The sequence below is a fragment of the Protopterus annectens genome, chromosome 3.part1 (assembly GCF_019279795.1).
Source record: "Protopterus annectens isolate FY-2018-M chromosome 3.part1, PAN1.0, whole genome shotgun sequence".
In the NCBI taxonomy this organism is placed as follows: Eukaryota; Metazoa; Chordata; order Ceratodontiformes; family Protopteridae; genus Protopterus; species Protopterus annectens.
In genome coordinates, this window is record NC_056732.1 from 101,563,790 (window position 1) to 101,580,166 (window position 16,377).

At 38.4% G+C, this 16,377-nt stretch overlaps 1 protein-coding gene across 1 annotated transcript in view; it reads left to right on the forward strand.

Annotated features, from left to right (window-relative positions):
- The window catches only part of LOC122798020 (ethanolaminephosphotransferase 1-like), a 1,115,305-nt gene that overhangs the window by 558,797 nt on the left and 540,131 nt on the right, over positions 1–16,377 (forward strand). Inside the window, exon 5 of the mRNA XM_044066615.1 lies at positions 9,937–10,205. Within this exon, the coding sequence (XP_043922550.1) occupies positions 9,937–10,205 (269 nt within the window). The remainder of the gene's footprint in view (positions 1–9,936; positions 10,206–16,377) is intronic.

Consider the following 16,377-nt stretch of genomic DNA (forward strand, 5'->3'; position numbering starts at 1 on the left):
AAATGTGGCCTAATATCACTAAATATAAATATACGTCTACTCAATACATTACTCATCGTACAACTGTGCATACATCCAAATGTCATAACAAGGAAAGCATGCGTGAAGCACGTGAAAGCGCTCATCTTTTATCATCATCTGTTATTGTCATTGGAATAAAGAAGTTTTTTCTACAAGTTGGATTCTCGTGGTGTATCCTGATAGTTGTTTTATTAAATTCTTTCTATTGTCTTAACTTAAGGAATAATTGTTAGAGTATATATGTGAAATGTCTTTTATTGCTGTAGTTTCCTGAGCAGGTGCTAGCTTGCTAAATAATGCAATTTGTTTGCCTGGGAACTCCAGACTAAGTGTGAAAATGATGTAATATTAATACTGGGAAAACCTAAGTGTCAAAATGATGTAATTTGGGAGGGCCTTAGCAGAGCTGTTCGTTAGTGTTTTAAAAACTGTTGTTCAGTGAGAGAGTAAAAGCATTTGTCTTGGACCATCAACCTAGCACTGCTTTTGCTCTTTATGTATGTAAGTAAGATTATAGCACTGTTTTCTCTTAAGAATAACTAAAGATTAGAAAGTTAGATTGTGTTTTTCTTTGAAATCCGACCTGTCCTACTGTATTATTTTAAGTTTCGGTGTGATCGCTGAACTCTTAGATATCTCTGTGGTGTAGTAGTATTGTCTTGTGTTTTAATTATTTATTATTAAATATTTTAAAAACCTTTACCTGTGCGCTAGTTTGTGTAAAGAAGTAAGTTCTAGAGTACATTGCATATTTATAGAGGTTACTGTAATAGGCCACTCTAATAAGCCTTAGACTGAATAGGCACATTACCAATTGGATAATAATATTGCACAGTAATAATCGGGCACCCTTTTAAGGGCCTTTGGGTAGCTGATAAATTATTAAGCTGGTGGTGGCAGTAATTACTACCGTATAGTCTGAGTAAAGGGGCACAGCTGGAGAATCTGTCAGCCTTTCCCAGGAGTGTCTGTGAAGTTGTATAAATACTTATCTCAAAGTGTGGGTGGGTGTCAGCTACCTGGGCAGGGACATGAAACACTGGTTGGACAGAGAGGGTACTAGAGGTTAGCTTGTCAGCTAAGCTGAGATCTGGACCATATAACTGTGCTAGTGGGGAGTCTTATTGGGGACCTGAAGAGCAAGGGAGCAACCAGCCCCAGGCTGACTGTGATCTCTGTGTGCACTTAAGGAAAATTGTACTTTACTGTGTGTATTAGTTATCCTTTCCTCTTCTAGGAGATGACCTCTCTGGTGTTAGTGGTGAGGATTGAGGCTCCTTGATTGCTGGGCCAGGGCACAGTCATCACAGACCTGATAGCAGGTGCATACACAAGTGAATGTTCCCTTTCAGTGGCTTCTGACCCAGGTAAATTAAGTACAATGAATGCCTTTGTTTGGTCATCTTTATCAAAAAATGCAGCCTGTATAAAAATGTATTCTTACTCACACTCTTGAGTTCTCAGCAATATTATTGTTAAACATGAGTGCACTGGGTTTGTTTTCGAAATTCGTCTGCCATACCCACAAAGATGTAAAAACACTCTGAAAATATGGCTGTTGTAATTATGTATGAACAAACTGCTCTGTGAGCTTGTAATAACATTTAAATGCACAGTAAACTCTTTGAAATACTGTACTTTGTGAAATATGCTCTGTAATGACTGTATCTTGTGAAGTAACTTTACTGTAACACTGCACAAACATGCAAACACTTTATACACTTCTGGTAACTATGATATCTTTGATTAATATGAAAAATACGGATTCATTTAGCATGTATTGAAAAATGTGGTCGTTTCACTTTATTTTATTCATTTTGTGCAATTCAGACTTTATTTCAAACATTTTTAATAGTAATTTGAATATTTTTATCAATATTGTACACATCGGTTTATGCAAATATCATTTAGAACATTCTATATGCCTCGTTTCATAGTTTGTGAATAAGAAATAGATCTGAGCAAGTTTTAATGTCTGAAATTCATTCCTGACATGTTTTGCAAAGTATGCACATTGTAGGGATGATTCACTCTTGTATATTCTACCAGCAAGTGTGTTTAGCTGTTTTAGCCACTCCACCTCTAACACCATGTCCTTTAGACATGCCACTTCGGGCACCATGTCGCTCGTCCTTCTCTATCATAGGTTCATAGGTTGGTACTAGGCTATTGGCCCTAGGCCTATACAAGCCTAGCCATAACAATTCCCTGGCTATTTCTTCCCACAATATTTACTTCCCTGGACCGCTGTCTAGCAAGGTGACTGACATGATCCCCGGGGTGAATTTCCTATCTCCCATCCAATCGTCAAGGTTCCTTTTGAAGAGGGCCAACGAGGTGCTCTGCTTGACATGTATGGGCAGTCTATTCCAGAGTCTGGGGAGTCTCTGGGTCAGGAATCTATCCCTCCAGCATATTTTGTTCATTGTGATGACAAGGTTTAGATCCCTGGAGCATGTGGCTCTGAGGGATTGGGATTTCTTTAAGTGTAGCATGTCCAACAGCTCTGGGTTTGACATGGCGTTGTATGTTAAGCAGAGATCGCCTCTGAGTAGACGATATGCGACAGAGTATAGCTGAAGTTTTTTTAGATGGTGAGCATAGGGCATCTGCTTTAGGCCTGTGATTCTTTTAGTGAGGTATTTCTGCAGCCTTTCCAGCTGTTGCAGATGTCTTGAGAGGTACATACCAAACGGGGCATTATATTTTATAATGGGTCTAACGAGGGATGAGTACAGTGGGACAATTACCTCCTTTTTACTGGATGAAAAGCACTTAGTGATGAGGTATACCACATAGAAGGATTTCCTGACTGTTGTGGCAATGTGGTTATCGAAGGTGAGACCACTGTCCACCTGTGTCCCTAAGTAACAGTAGATGACAAGCAGGCGAGGTATTTCATTTAGATGCTTTAATACATAGAAACACATTAGGATATATAGTAGCATCATAAAATATAAACAAACAGGCTAACAGACAGACCTTACATACATACATGCTTACATCTCAACAGCTAGCTACAAAATGGCAGTCAGGCTGACACATGCTCAGTATTTCAACACTTGTACAAACCCTTGGATAGCTTCTTAAAGGTATATACACACACATTAATCTACAGTATATATGGTATATTTACACAATGTTTAGAAATGCAGTATCTTTAATAAGGTTGAAATGGTAGTAAGAGATGTACTCCTTTTCTGTGAAGCAGAGTAAAACAAAGAAGGTGTTAATTTAGCAGTAATCTATGACTAGGTATATATCAGAGGATTAACCCCCACGTGACTTTGTCTGATTGCTCGGACTTCACTGTTATAATTCTTCATTAATTTTTAAACTCTCTGCTTCAGTCCCTATACTTTTCACAAGTTTCTGTATATATTTCTGTTCTGTACTGAGAAATATCAACTGTCAAGTTTGTTTATGCCATGAAGGATGAGGAGTGATCAACACTAAGAGACATTTCTGCCAGGATTATTGAGATGTGTGCTCAGATGGTTGATGTGGAGACAATCTGGCATATGCTAAAAAAGAGATGCATTCAGCAGATGATACAGCCCACTAGGAAGAAGGTAATCCATGCTGTTATAAGAGGCATTCCAAGCCTTTCAGACATCACAGTTGAGGATATGCAGCTGCATAATGAGGAATTCCTGCTCAACCATAGTGGGGGTAGAGGGTGTCAGCAATAGGCTGTTTCAATTTACAGCAGAGGGAAACATGGGTAGCCTGGCACAGAGTCCTGTATGGACTATAAGTGGTATATTCCCTGCCCATGCAAATATGTGCCAGCAACAGTACATTATCCATGGGCATATAGGCACAGGGACAGTAGCAGATATGGCAACTGGTGAATTGCCTTGTGTCTTCTAAGTGCTAGATGACTTCTGTAGGTTAGGTTTACTCTTGCACCACAGTATATGTTAATCAACTTTGAGAGGGCTACATACAATACTATCCCTACTGCCTTTCCTGATGTCTACCACATGGGTGCCTTTCCCATCCAGGACATATCCTGTGGCACTGCATACAGCACAGGGGCTTCTGCTGTAGTATGTTGGCATTCCCAGTTTCCAGATAGAAATGAAGCAGGTATTCACACTGGCTCTTCTGTCACTCTGGAACATCCGTTCTCCCTTTTACTTGTTGAGGTAGCATTGCATATGGGAAGCTATACCACTTTTGATGTGATTTAATGATAATTGTAGCCATGGTTGACAGTGTTGCTATAACATCCATCTGCTACATGCCCACTGGATGCGTCAACCTTTTCCACCCAGCTTTTGGTCACTTATGAAGCTGGCTGATGCTTCCCTCCCCCGTAAACAGAATAATGTAGTGGACTGGCACAGGTGACTATCTGCATGTGTTACTCATGGAACATACGTGTGCAGGAGTTCCTACATGTGATAACATATGAGCAGATAAGTTCTGAACAGGTTTACAGAAGCTGTCCTGATAAGTTTGCCCCCATCCCTCAGAAGGCAGTGCTGTGCCTACTGACATGATTGCCTGTGCACAAGGCATCATATATCGTGCTGGACTTCCTCAGGGCCATTACACACAATATTAGGATGTCAGGCCCTTGCCGTATATGTCCCTCAGCACCTCATCCCTGTGTGTCTTCCCCGCATTCTCCGTGATGTGTACTGTGTGCCCCTCCTGCCTGTCTGATGATGTGCTCTACATGTGCCTACTGCCTGTGGTCACTGCCATGGGAGGTTTAGGCAGTGGTTGGACACGAGCAATCCGTTGGATATGTCTTCTGTGCCACACCTGTTTTATATGACATGTGCCACATGCTCCTAATGACTGGGCTACTGTGGACTTTTGCTTTTGCCTTACCAGTTCATCTACTGCTGACAAACCATGTGCTGTGTATCTTACCATCTGTCTTCATTGACCATGCACCCTGTCTGGATCTGCATGGGCATGAGATATGCAGCCCTAGGCTGGACAATTGTGTACCCTTGCTGCCTAATGTATCCTGCTGTTAGATGTTGCACCCCTTTGATTGCGCCTGTTGTTTGAGAGGTATAACACATGACTGCATGCTGCATGTACTTGCATCATATTTAGAGAAATACTGAATTGCACCTTTCTGTTTGTGGATTTGTCTTTTGTCTCTATACCCTTGGGATGTTTCCTGTGTAGTTCCTCACCTCCCCTATTGCTCTCCTGCCATGACAGCATTATGGTGTCCTCTGCCTTACAGTGGTTGTGTGCCTGCTATGGACTAATGTGACACCAAGGAAATACTGCCAGTCCAGCTATCTGGAATTTTGTAAATAATATGTCATTTGTGAGTAGTAATATGATTGATATGCTTGTCTTACAAATGTAAGAGAACTGTATGTTATGTATTGAGCTTCAAGAATGTAACCACAGTATACCCTACTGGAAAATAACAGAAATGTATATAAACTATATACCTGTGCAAATGTATGTTTTAATAGTAGAAGCTAGAATATATAGAGAGTTAACTTGCAAAACTTCAAGAAAATAAGTTGGAATGAAAGTGTTTTACGATTGTGTTTCAGTGCAGCAAGCAGACATGATGTCTGGAGCTAGAAGTTTTTCTATTGTCTTAAAGTAATTTTAATTACAAGGTTTAAAATGTAAAGGGCTTTATTGCTTCCTAGCAACTGCACACCTGAGAGATATGCACTTCTGACACAGAGATGATAAAACTCTGTTGGTATCTGTGAGCCTGGGAACTAAAGTCAGGTGGCAAAGAGTGATGTCATCCGAGCTAACCCAGCAGTAATGTTGATTATTAATTTAAGAACTCTCTCAGAAAAAGTCTCCATTCAGCACTTCTTGTCTGCATTTGCCTTGCTCTGTAAGTAAGCTATTCAGGGCATATTATCTTTTAGATATAGACAGAAATATAGTAAAGATTAGTTTAGATGTTTTCTGTCTTTATTTGAGACTGTCCTTGTTGTTTTAAAATATTTCCTGTGATTCTGAACTCTGTAGTTACTGTGTTGCTTGAGTATTATCTTGTTCTTTTATTATTTATTATTAAATATATTTAAACCTTTTAATTGTGGCTGGTTTGTTTAGATATATTTAAGCTCTTAGGGTACTTGCGTATGTATTTGGTAACACTGTACAGGCCACTCCTAAATAGCCTTGAAAGTCTTGGCCACACTTTATTTTATTTATTTAATTTAATTATTTATTTAACATTTGTTTACCAGGAAAGTCCGACTTGGAAAGGAGCCAATTTTAAGCAGAGGCCCGAGGAGAATGAGATGCATTTCTTTGTGACGTGGGAAGAAACTGGAGTACCCAGAGGAAACCCACACAAATGCAGGGAGGACATGCAGACTCCGCATAGAAGGTACCCCAGCTGAGAATTGAACCAGAGAACCTCTTGCTGTGAGGTGACAATGCAACTACTGCACCACTGTGCCATCCACTTACCATTTGGATAATGCTAACATTACACAGTAGAATTGGTCACCCTTTGTAAGGGCCTCAAATTAGTTGATAAGTAGTGGCTGGTGGAAGCTGGTACTACCTTATTGTCTGGGCAGAAAGGGGCATAGCTAGTTAAACCTTTGCCAGCCTTTCCCTGGTGTGTGTTTGTGTATAAATCAAATCTGAAAGTGTGTGTGTGTCAGCTACTTGGGCAGAGAGGCGAAATACTGGTTGGACAGAGAGGGTGCTGGGTTGGCTTGGCCACTTGGCTGAGATCTCAACCCTGTATCTGTGCCAGTGGGGAGTCTTACTGGAGATCTAGAGAAACAGGGAGAAACCAGCTCCAAACTGACTGTGGTCTATGTGTGCTCTTAAGGGGAAATTGTACTTTACTGTGTATGTACTCGTCATTCTCCCAAAGTGTACATCCCTCACTGGTGCTAATGGTGAAGATTGATGCTCCTTGATTAGTGGGCCAGTGCAGGGGCGTCACAACTACGTTATGGGATGTCATTGTATTTCGCTGATGTAAGGCTGGTGATGGCTACTACTTGTTCATGCAGATGCCCTCCCCATGTATGGAGTCTGATGTGACTGTTGAATACTCTGATGCCCCTGGTCTGTCAGTGCCTACTGGATTGCTTTTTGGCTGTGTCTTCATCTAGGATGCCTACCTCATGCCCTACATCTTTGCACATTAGTAGTCACAGAGATGTTTTGTTTCCATTGCTGTTCTGCCTAACATGGATTCTTTCTGTGCTGTGTCTTCTTGGTAGATATCTACCTACCATCATCTTCATTTGGCTACTCTGAGCTCTCTGGACTTTTGATTTTCCATTTACTGTTTTGTGTTGTGTACTTCTGAACCCAAAATGGATTCCTCTCCTGTATCCTGGTATACGACTTGTAACATCACTTCCCTGTGTTTCCTTTTGGTGGATACAGTGTCCATTTTTGATTTGTGTGTTGCCCAAAATGGGTTGTTACCACCCTCACTGTATGTACTCTTTATTGGACTACATTGTTACCTAACTTATTCCTTCCAGTACAGCTCTTCTGAGTGTGTCCTTTCAAATCCCAGTGGGTGTGGCTTAAGCTTTTGAAAAAAAAATGAAGCTATCACTTTTTAGTTCAAACAAATATTCATATTTCTGGAACTATAAGTGTTACTAGAAAACTGTAAATGGCAAACTATTCAGGATAAATTAATCTTCACTTTTGTGGCATTCATTCACTTTGATGCTTTAAAGTAGATTTGATAAGCCAAAAAAAGGCAGTGAATATTAATTTTGTAACATTTTATAAACAGCTTGTAATATTTCTGTAACCATTCAAGCAAGACACATATTGCCACCAGAAATTTCTTCATACAGCTATGAGCTTTCATATCAGGCTATGCAGTTCTTTTTGTGTTACCTGAATATTGAGATATTTAGAGAAATATGAAATTTATTACAGTAGAAATAAACAGTATACAAATAATATATCTCTTTAGCTTCATTAGACAGAGGTCAAATATCAACACAGTTGTGCTTGCCATCATCTTCTGACACCTTGTATGCAGCAAGGTTTTGGAAGGATTAATGCAAATATGAACAAGCTATGTTTGATGCTTAGAGGCACACTCGTCTATAATGAGCTAAGAAAGAGTATGCTGTTTTGTTTTCAGCATCATGCACCTTCCAGGACTGGCCCACATATGCATGGAGACTTTGATTCTCAAGTTAGAATTTTTCTTAAGTCTTACATGATTGACTGTATTTTTCCTGTGTTTGGGGCTCTGTCTTTCTGCATGTATCTCCACTTTGCCAGATAGTTCCTCACTGCAGTGCACCACAGCGTTTTGTTGCATTTGATTTTTAGTGCTGATTGACCTGCTTCTGTGGTGCATTGCACTTTGTCCACCTGTAGTTAACCAACATTACACTGTGCTGCAGTACATCATCTAAACTTCACACTGAACTTATTAATTCTGAGTTTTTTCCACAGATTTTCAAATCAGTTTATTTTTGTGGCTTAACGTACTCTTATGCTGTGCATATTCTCAGCAAAGTGTTGCCTATAAATAATTTATTTTCTTGAATCTGCTCTAGTATGTGCAGCTTCTTTGACTGCAAGACTGTTTTTTTATTTTATTTACTTTATCAAAGTAATTCCTTCTGCCACTGTTTCCACAAACTTAGTTAACAGCAGTGCTCTTTTAATCATGCTTGAGGCCACAATTGCTACAGAAGATGTTGGGTTCATCATCTCATTCTTGTCAAAGACTTCACAACTCTGTATGTTTTCTTTACTCTTAATCAGCTTTTCCATCAAACAACTTGCTGTGCACATATTCAGATCTTCAGTTATCTGTTTTATTTGCAGCAAGGTAATTTCACTGCCACCACACACATCAGTTACTTTTCACAATGTCATTTTGTGTTAAATTTGATGCTGTCAGTTATCTGCCTTGTCTGATTATGGCAGACACCACAAATGATTCTTTCTCATACGTATTCATTATGCACTATGGCACCTTCTTGAGTCATGAGCAATAAATGGTGAATAATGGCAGAATCATTCTTGGCTAACAGTAACTCAGAAAGTTGTTTTGTCACTACAGTACTACAGTTTTTTCTGCTTCTCATAACTCAGGTGTAGTATTCACTGTTCCCCTGCAACATACAAAAAGAAGAAAGATATACCTTTCCAGGCTTCTTTAAATTTCCACTCACTGACAAGGACAAGAGAAATTTATTGAGCCACAGTTTCTAGTTTTCAGACAAATTATTGTGAAGTGCAAGGTTGCCACACAGCTACAAATGAAGCATATCTCAAAATGAACACGGAAACAACTTAATTTCAATTTATTTTTGAGATAGTATATTCTGTTTTGTACATTAATAACTTAATTTCCATGCTTTTGCACCTTGTTCCTGCTGTTGACCCACACAATACTTTGAATTTCTTTATTTCTGTTAACTGTGTACTGCTTTCAGTATGTGAAAACTTTGCTGCTTTATGTCTGACCCAGTGTGATATTTGATATTTCGGGATATCTGATATTTACACGATGGATACTTCATGCGTACTGCCATCTTCAACAACATGTATTTCAGACAGTAGCAAACTGGCAATCAGACCTTGTGATTCCTGACTATGGTATTTACATTCTGTACTGAATACATTAAGCTGTGGTGCAGATTTTAAGGAGACTCTTTGTGTATTACATTGTACATTTCTATACTGTAGGGGGATCCCTAACTTACTGAGAGAGGTCTTAACTGACAGAGTACCATAATGATGTCAGCTCAGGAATGCAAATTATTCTTTTCATTAAGCATCATAATCAGATATAGTAACCTAGAGGTGAAACGACGTTCAGATTTTGTGTATTTCTACATTATAAGTCATGTTTTTGGCCTGCTTAATCAGCAGACAGTGCACCCAGTAAATTGTAAGTTCTGTCCTATTGATGATCTTTTCTCTATTCCTTTTGTTTTTCAGACTCTATAGATGGAAAACATGCCCGAAGAACTTACTCTAGCACCCCTCTTGGAGAGCTGTTTGATCATGGATTAGATAGCTGGGCAACTTCAATCTTTACTATGTCCTTATTCTCTATATTTGACTTCAGTGGTGAAACAGCTACAGTATCTGTCTATACCCAATACACAGTCCTTTCTCTTGTTTTGATTACATTCCTCCTCTCACATTGGGAAAAATATAATACTGGAATACTTTTCCTCCCATGGGGATATGACATAAGCCAAGTGGTAAGTCATTCTGATGTTTTCATACTCATCTTTTTTTATCTCATATAGCAGTATTTGCTCCTTTTTATTGGAAGAGTTTATTACTGTATCAACAAGGCATTATGAGGTTTGACTGGTAGTTTATTACAGAGAGACTAGTTTAGTGACTCACAAATTTAAATCATGTACATGTAGATATCTTGGTCTTTGAGTAACCTTGAAAATTGTTAAAGACATGTCAAATGGGTTAACTTTCATTTCTGAACTGTTAAAATCCCTTCAGAAATCTTAAGTTAATGGTATGTAACTAAAATAAATGGCATTGTCTTAAACATGAGAATTTCAGGCCCATTCGCATCCCAGGGAAAAGCTCAGGCAGCATGCCTGTGAAGTGTTGACTAACTGCATAGGTGGACAGACCCACTCATTCCTCATTATTAGATGCTGTACCAAAAATGGTGAATATTCATGGATATATCGACATTAGTCAGCCACCATATGTGCCAGTACTTTTCTTAATGTTTTTCTATCCTTTTTCTAAATTCAGCTGTGATTTTCAACCTCCTTGCTTCCATGCAGTGGACAGTTTTTTTTTTTATCACTCATTGTCTGAAATGAATAAACAAAGTGGCAATGGAATAAGTGGCCAACAGGAAGGCATCATAAGGCATGAAGTCCGTAGGAGCATACAATGCTTGGGTAGGCCAAGTTGTACCTAGTAATCTGTTAAGGAGTCAGGGACTGAAGGAATGTGATTCTTCTTGTGTTGTCCTCTTAACAGCTGTTTTTTGTGCAGTAGTTCTGACCTCTTCCTTGAATCAGCAAATATCTACATACCTTTGGCCTTCCTCCATCCAGGAGGGGTAATGCTGGACCAGAGCCACTAAGGTTTCTGCTTTAGTTTCCAGCATTCACACGCTCATGATGTGTGTGTGTGTGTGTGTGTGTGTGTGTGTGTGTGTGTGTGTGTGTGTGTGTGTGTGTGTGCGCGTGTGTGTGTGCGCGTCTGTGTGCGTGTGTGCGCGTGTGCGTGCGTGCGTGTGTGTGTGTGTGTGTGTGTGTGTGTGTGTGTGTGTGTGTGTGTGTGTGTGTGTGTGTGTGTGTGTGTGTGTGTGTTTTGGTTAAAGGTTGTAGCATCACTTAGTAATGCTAATTTTCCTCATTCCTGGATTGCTATATGACTTTGAGTCTGACTTGGGCAGCAGGTGCTGCAAAATAACCACAAAAATATCAAGGCTAAAGGTCAAGTTTTTAGAACCATATTAGTTCAGGAAGATAATATCAGATCATCAGAAGTGGCTTCTAGCATTATCCACAGTGTCAGTATTCTTATTATCACAGCAGTTCTGCAATTCCTAAGTGTTATTTGTCTGGGAAGTATAAAGACAAGCAGTGGAACTCATTTTCCTCCATTTCTAAGCACAGGTTTTGTCAGTCATCCACCTCTGTGCCTTTCTTCCTCAGACAGACACTCCAATCCTTAAATATGTTTTTGTCAAGTGAGATCCTCTAAAGCCAACTTAGAGTCCAAATTGGCCACATCTACTAGAGACAATCAAAAGGCCTTCTTCACATATGAACACAAAGTCGGAACACCCGAACCGAACTTTAAAACCACTGTAAACACTAAAAAACAAGCGACTGTTGGAAAAAGAAAGATGCTGCTAAGCCAAGTGGATTTAAGCGCTTTCTTTCACTTTATTTGTCAACGTGAACTTCCTCAGAAAACCAGGATGCCTCCCAACATCCTGGTTTTAAAGACATATACAGGAAATGATGTAAATCCCGATAACAATGTTGACATTTTTGAAAAATATATTGTGTTTAAAAACAATTATATAGCCACAATTCTTAAAAAATAATTATTATATATGTTTTAAATACATACTTAAATGTGTTATACATCATTTTAAAATCCATGACACCTTATTTGAAACTAATTCAGTCATCTAATATTAAAACTTTAAAAATTTTTTCCCCCTGACTGACTCGTGTCTATGATTTGAATGTAGACCATTTGTAAGTGAAAACTACACTTGTTGTTATTTCTAGTGTATGAAACCATAATAAACTGTTACAAACGTTGAGAACGTTGTTGTTACCACCATCTAAACCCTAAGAATTGTTATCAAATGACCATTCCTACAACGATATCCAAATACAGAACAAAAATCACATAATACCTTCATGGTGAATCAATGATTCACTGATGACATCTATTTGCTGACATTAGTAAAACTTGTTAAACACAATCACAATTAGGCTTTTAAGATATCACCGAAACCCATTGATATTTGTGTTTGTTACACTCAATGAAAATTAACTTTCTTGTAAATAGAGGGAACAACCGACACAATTTGACAGACGTAGGCTTAAATTGTGTTTGAATATTACAAAATTGTCTGCTACTCCACATCATTAGAACAGATTCCTTATATGAGACCTATAGAAAAGTATGATGATTTGTGACAATAATGTCATTCTTGTATAGGTGTACTCGTACCTGAATCTTTATATATACACTTCAATACATGTACCCATATTATGTTGAACTGATGGAATTAGTTATGAAATGAATCTATTTGTATGACAGAAAACACTTAATATTAATGTAGTCGTTGAGACCTGGTGGTTCATCTGCTCCCAGACACAACTGCCACAAAGATTCTTTTTGCTCTAACCTGTTGTTCAGATCCCCCTTCAGTAAACTTTTCTCTATATAGTCTAAGACAAAGAACTCAAATTTTTTGAAATCTCGACATTCTAATGAGTGTCTAGCTAGTGAATTGTTCTTGTCTTTATTTTTTATGGCTAGAGTGTGCTCGTATATCCTGCGTTTTAACATCCTTTTGGTCTTCCCTACATAGTAACTTTCACAAGTTGAACACGTGGCTAAGTAGACTACGTATTCACTATTACAGTTGTGGTATTTATCTGCCCAGAAAGTTTTACTGATGTGTTTAAGTGTCACAAAAGAAGTGTTACTTATGTATCGACACTGTCTACAGTTTTGACATGCGAATGTTCCCTTTTTTCTACCGATCGCCCTGATAGATTCTGTATTAGTGTCATGTTCTGTTTCTAAAATGCTTTTTATATTTGTTACATTTTTGAATGTGAAACTTGGTTTAAAACCTATACATGACATTAATTCCCTATTTCCTATTATTATACACCAATTCTTTTCTATGATTTTTCTTATATCCCACAGTTCATTAGAGAGTGGAAGGGGAAATGCACTCTGAAAATTGTCCATCTTATTGTGATATTTTCTATTAACCCCTATTAATACTTCATCAGTGTTACCATTTCTATTTGTTGTCAAAATTGGTTCAGCTACCCCTCGACGAAGCAATCTTACTTCATTCTCTAACTTTTTTAACATATTTTTCTTATATCCTCTATCTGTGAAGAGATTCCTTAACTGTAGAATTTCTTCATTGAATATGATGTCGTCAGATGTTAAGCGACTAAGCCTTATCATCTGCCCTTTGATCACATTTCTTTTCATGTGAATGGGATGCAGACTATCCCTGTGTAGATATTGGTTGGTGAAGCACGGCTTCCTATATACCTTACTTTCCAGTTCATTCTTTGTAGAATTGATGTGTAAGCAGATATCCAGATAATTGATCTGCTTACCGTATCCACTGTGCTTAAACACCAAAAAACTGGTAGTTTTGTTCAATTCTTCTACCATGTTATCAAATTCAACTTTTTCTCCATCCCATACAAAAACCAAATCATCAATGTATCTGCCATAAAATTTGGCTTTGTTGAAATAGGGATGTTTCTTTAGATGTTCTTGTTCCCAGTCTGCCATAACGATGTTGGCAAAGGCCGGAGCGACCCTGGCCCCCATCACTACACCGGAAATTTGTTTGTATATATTTTTATCAAATTCGAAAAAATTATTATCTAACACTATTTCCATGAGTGCACAGATCGTGTTGATCTTAGAACTACTCAATTCGGTGTTTAGTGTCAAATAATTTCTCAAATGGTCTAGTCCTAACTCCTGGTCTATACAAGTATACAAGCTTTTCACATCCAAACTAGCGAAATTTAACACGTTCCAATCTAGGTTAGATCGTCCGAGACTCTCCAATAAGTGCCAAGAGTCTCTAATGTAGAACTCAGCTTTCTGTGCAACCTTGTTTAAAATGTTGTCTAACCACACTGAAATTCTTTCTGTTTTTGAATTTTTTGCTGCCGCTATTGGTCTAAAGCTTAATACATCTTTGTCAGTATGTAATTTAGGAATTCCAAAAAAATTACCTAGTTTTGGATGTTCTACCGACAAGAAATCAAAGTCTACATTGTCAAGTTCTTCTTGACACAACATGTCGAACAAATGGGTATCAATTTTTCTGTAACTATTCAGAACAGCTTCTATATTTACACTCTGATAATTTATTCTATCATTTAACAAAGTCATGATATGTTCCACATAATCTGTGTTATTCATCACCACTAATTTACCCCCCTTGTCTGCTCTCATGACTCTGATATCAGAGGCTGAAGATAGACTATACAGAGCTTCACGTTCTGAATGACTTAGATTGTCTACAGTGTCATAGTTGCCCATTTTTCTAAACTCCCTTTCACAAGTTTTTTGAAAAACCTGTAACGTGTTTACCAAGGCAGGATTGAAAGTACTAGGTCTCCTTAACTTGTTGTCATTTTCTAAATTATTGACAGCAACATCATGTAGAATGTACTTTAAATTTAATTTACGCATGTATAGTCTGAAGTCCACCAACAGACTTCCTATCTTGATCTTATTAGCTGGGATGAAATTACAGCCTTTCTTTAAGACATTTATATGAGCTTCAGTCAAAGTATAATCACTCAAGTTAACCACGTTGATACAGAAATCATTGACCTGAGGTGGTACATTCACCACTTCTTTTTGTTTTTCCCTTTTGCTTTTACTTGGTACTGAGTGGTGTTGAACCACTTCGTAGTCCTCTTTGGTTGTGTCCTGAGTTGGTGAAAAGGGACACCCCTACTGTTATTGTTTGTAGAGTTTACCACCTCAGCAAAACTGGTCGAGGCAAACACTTCTTTGTTAGCTTGAACCTCGTTGTTGTTTGTAACCAGTCTTTCAATGTTTGCATTTTTGTTTTTAGTTATATTTTTCCCAATTTCAGATGAAATGTCTGTATTCATGATACTTGTGGATACACCTTGATTACTATTTGTCACTAGATCTTTGGTTATTGCACTATTGACAGTTACTGTCTCTCTATTGGAATTATTATCAATTCCCTTGTCATCATTGTAAGAACAGATGTAGGCCTCCTTTACTTCATAGGCCAATAAATCCCTTCGTAATTTGTTTTGTTTCCTTGTTATAATGGTAGCTCGAAGCCTGTTGGTCTTAGCCTCGATACCATTATACAAGGATGTCAATTGTGAAAAATTACTGTGATTTTTAATTTCACAGTCTACAGTCCTTATCTTATCCGTTAAGTCCTTAATTTCTTTTTCATAGTGTGATACAAGTATACGCATCATTGAGATGCCAGCTTCATTATAAAGTTTGGTTATTGCTAGACAAAGGTCATCTCCAGGACTGACACAATTTGGAAATTTAGCAGTCCTAAGGCCTTTCGGTACCACCCCACGTGAAATACATTCACCTAAATATTGGATCTCAAGACGTAATATGGTATGTCTTGAAACCAGTCTTTCAAGTTCGAAAATAGACTTTTTACAACTTTGTATTGTACTGTTATTAAAAGTACTTACTGATGTGGAAGTGGACAAAGAAGTTGGACACTTTATGTCTGTAAACGGGTTAGCTTGTTCACTAGTGACTAACCCCAAAACATCGCCAGCTAGCTCCGTAACATCCGTGCATATTTCCGATTCAGTTTGATTAGACCCAACAAACTGGCCGGTGGAATTGCCAATTTCGATGACCGCTGAACTCGAACCCAAGGTTCCGCCAACATTTATAGTTCCAATTGGATCCCTGGTATCGGTTGAAGATTTGTTCTTTAGATGGCCCAAAACTATCTCCGTGATAGTCCTGACTAAATCTCGCTCAGACATCTTGCCCTCCTCTAGCTCTTCAGCCCGAGTGGCTCGATCCGTGACGCCTTTGCCTGTACCTGGCGTTGAGTGTACAGACACCTCTAACAGAGGATCCTGGGAGTCGACTTCCGTAGCCATCCCTCTAAAATTC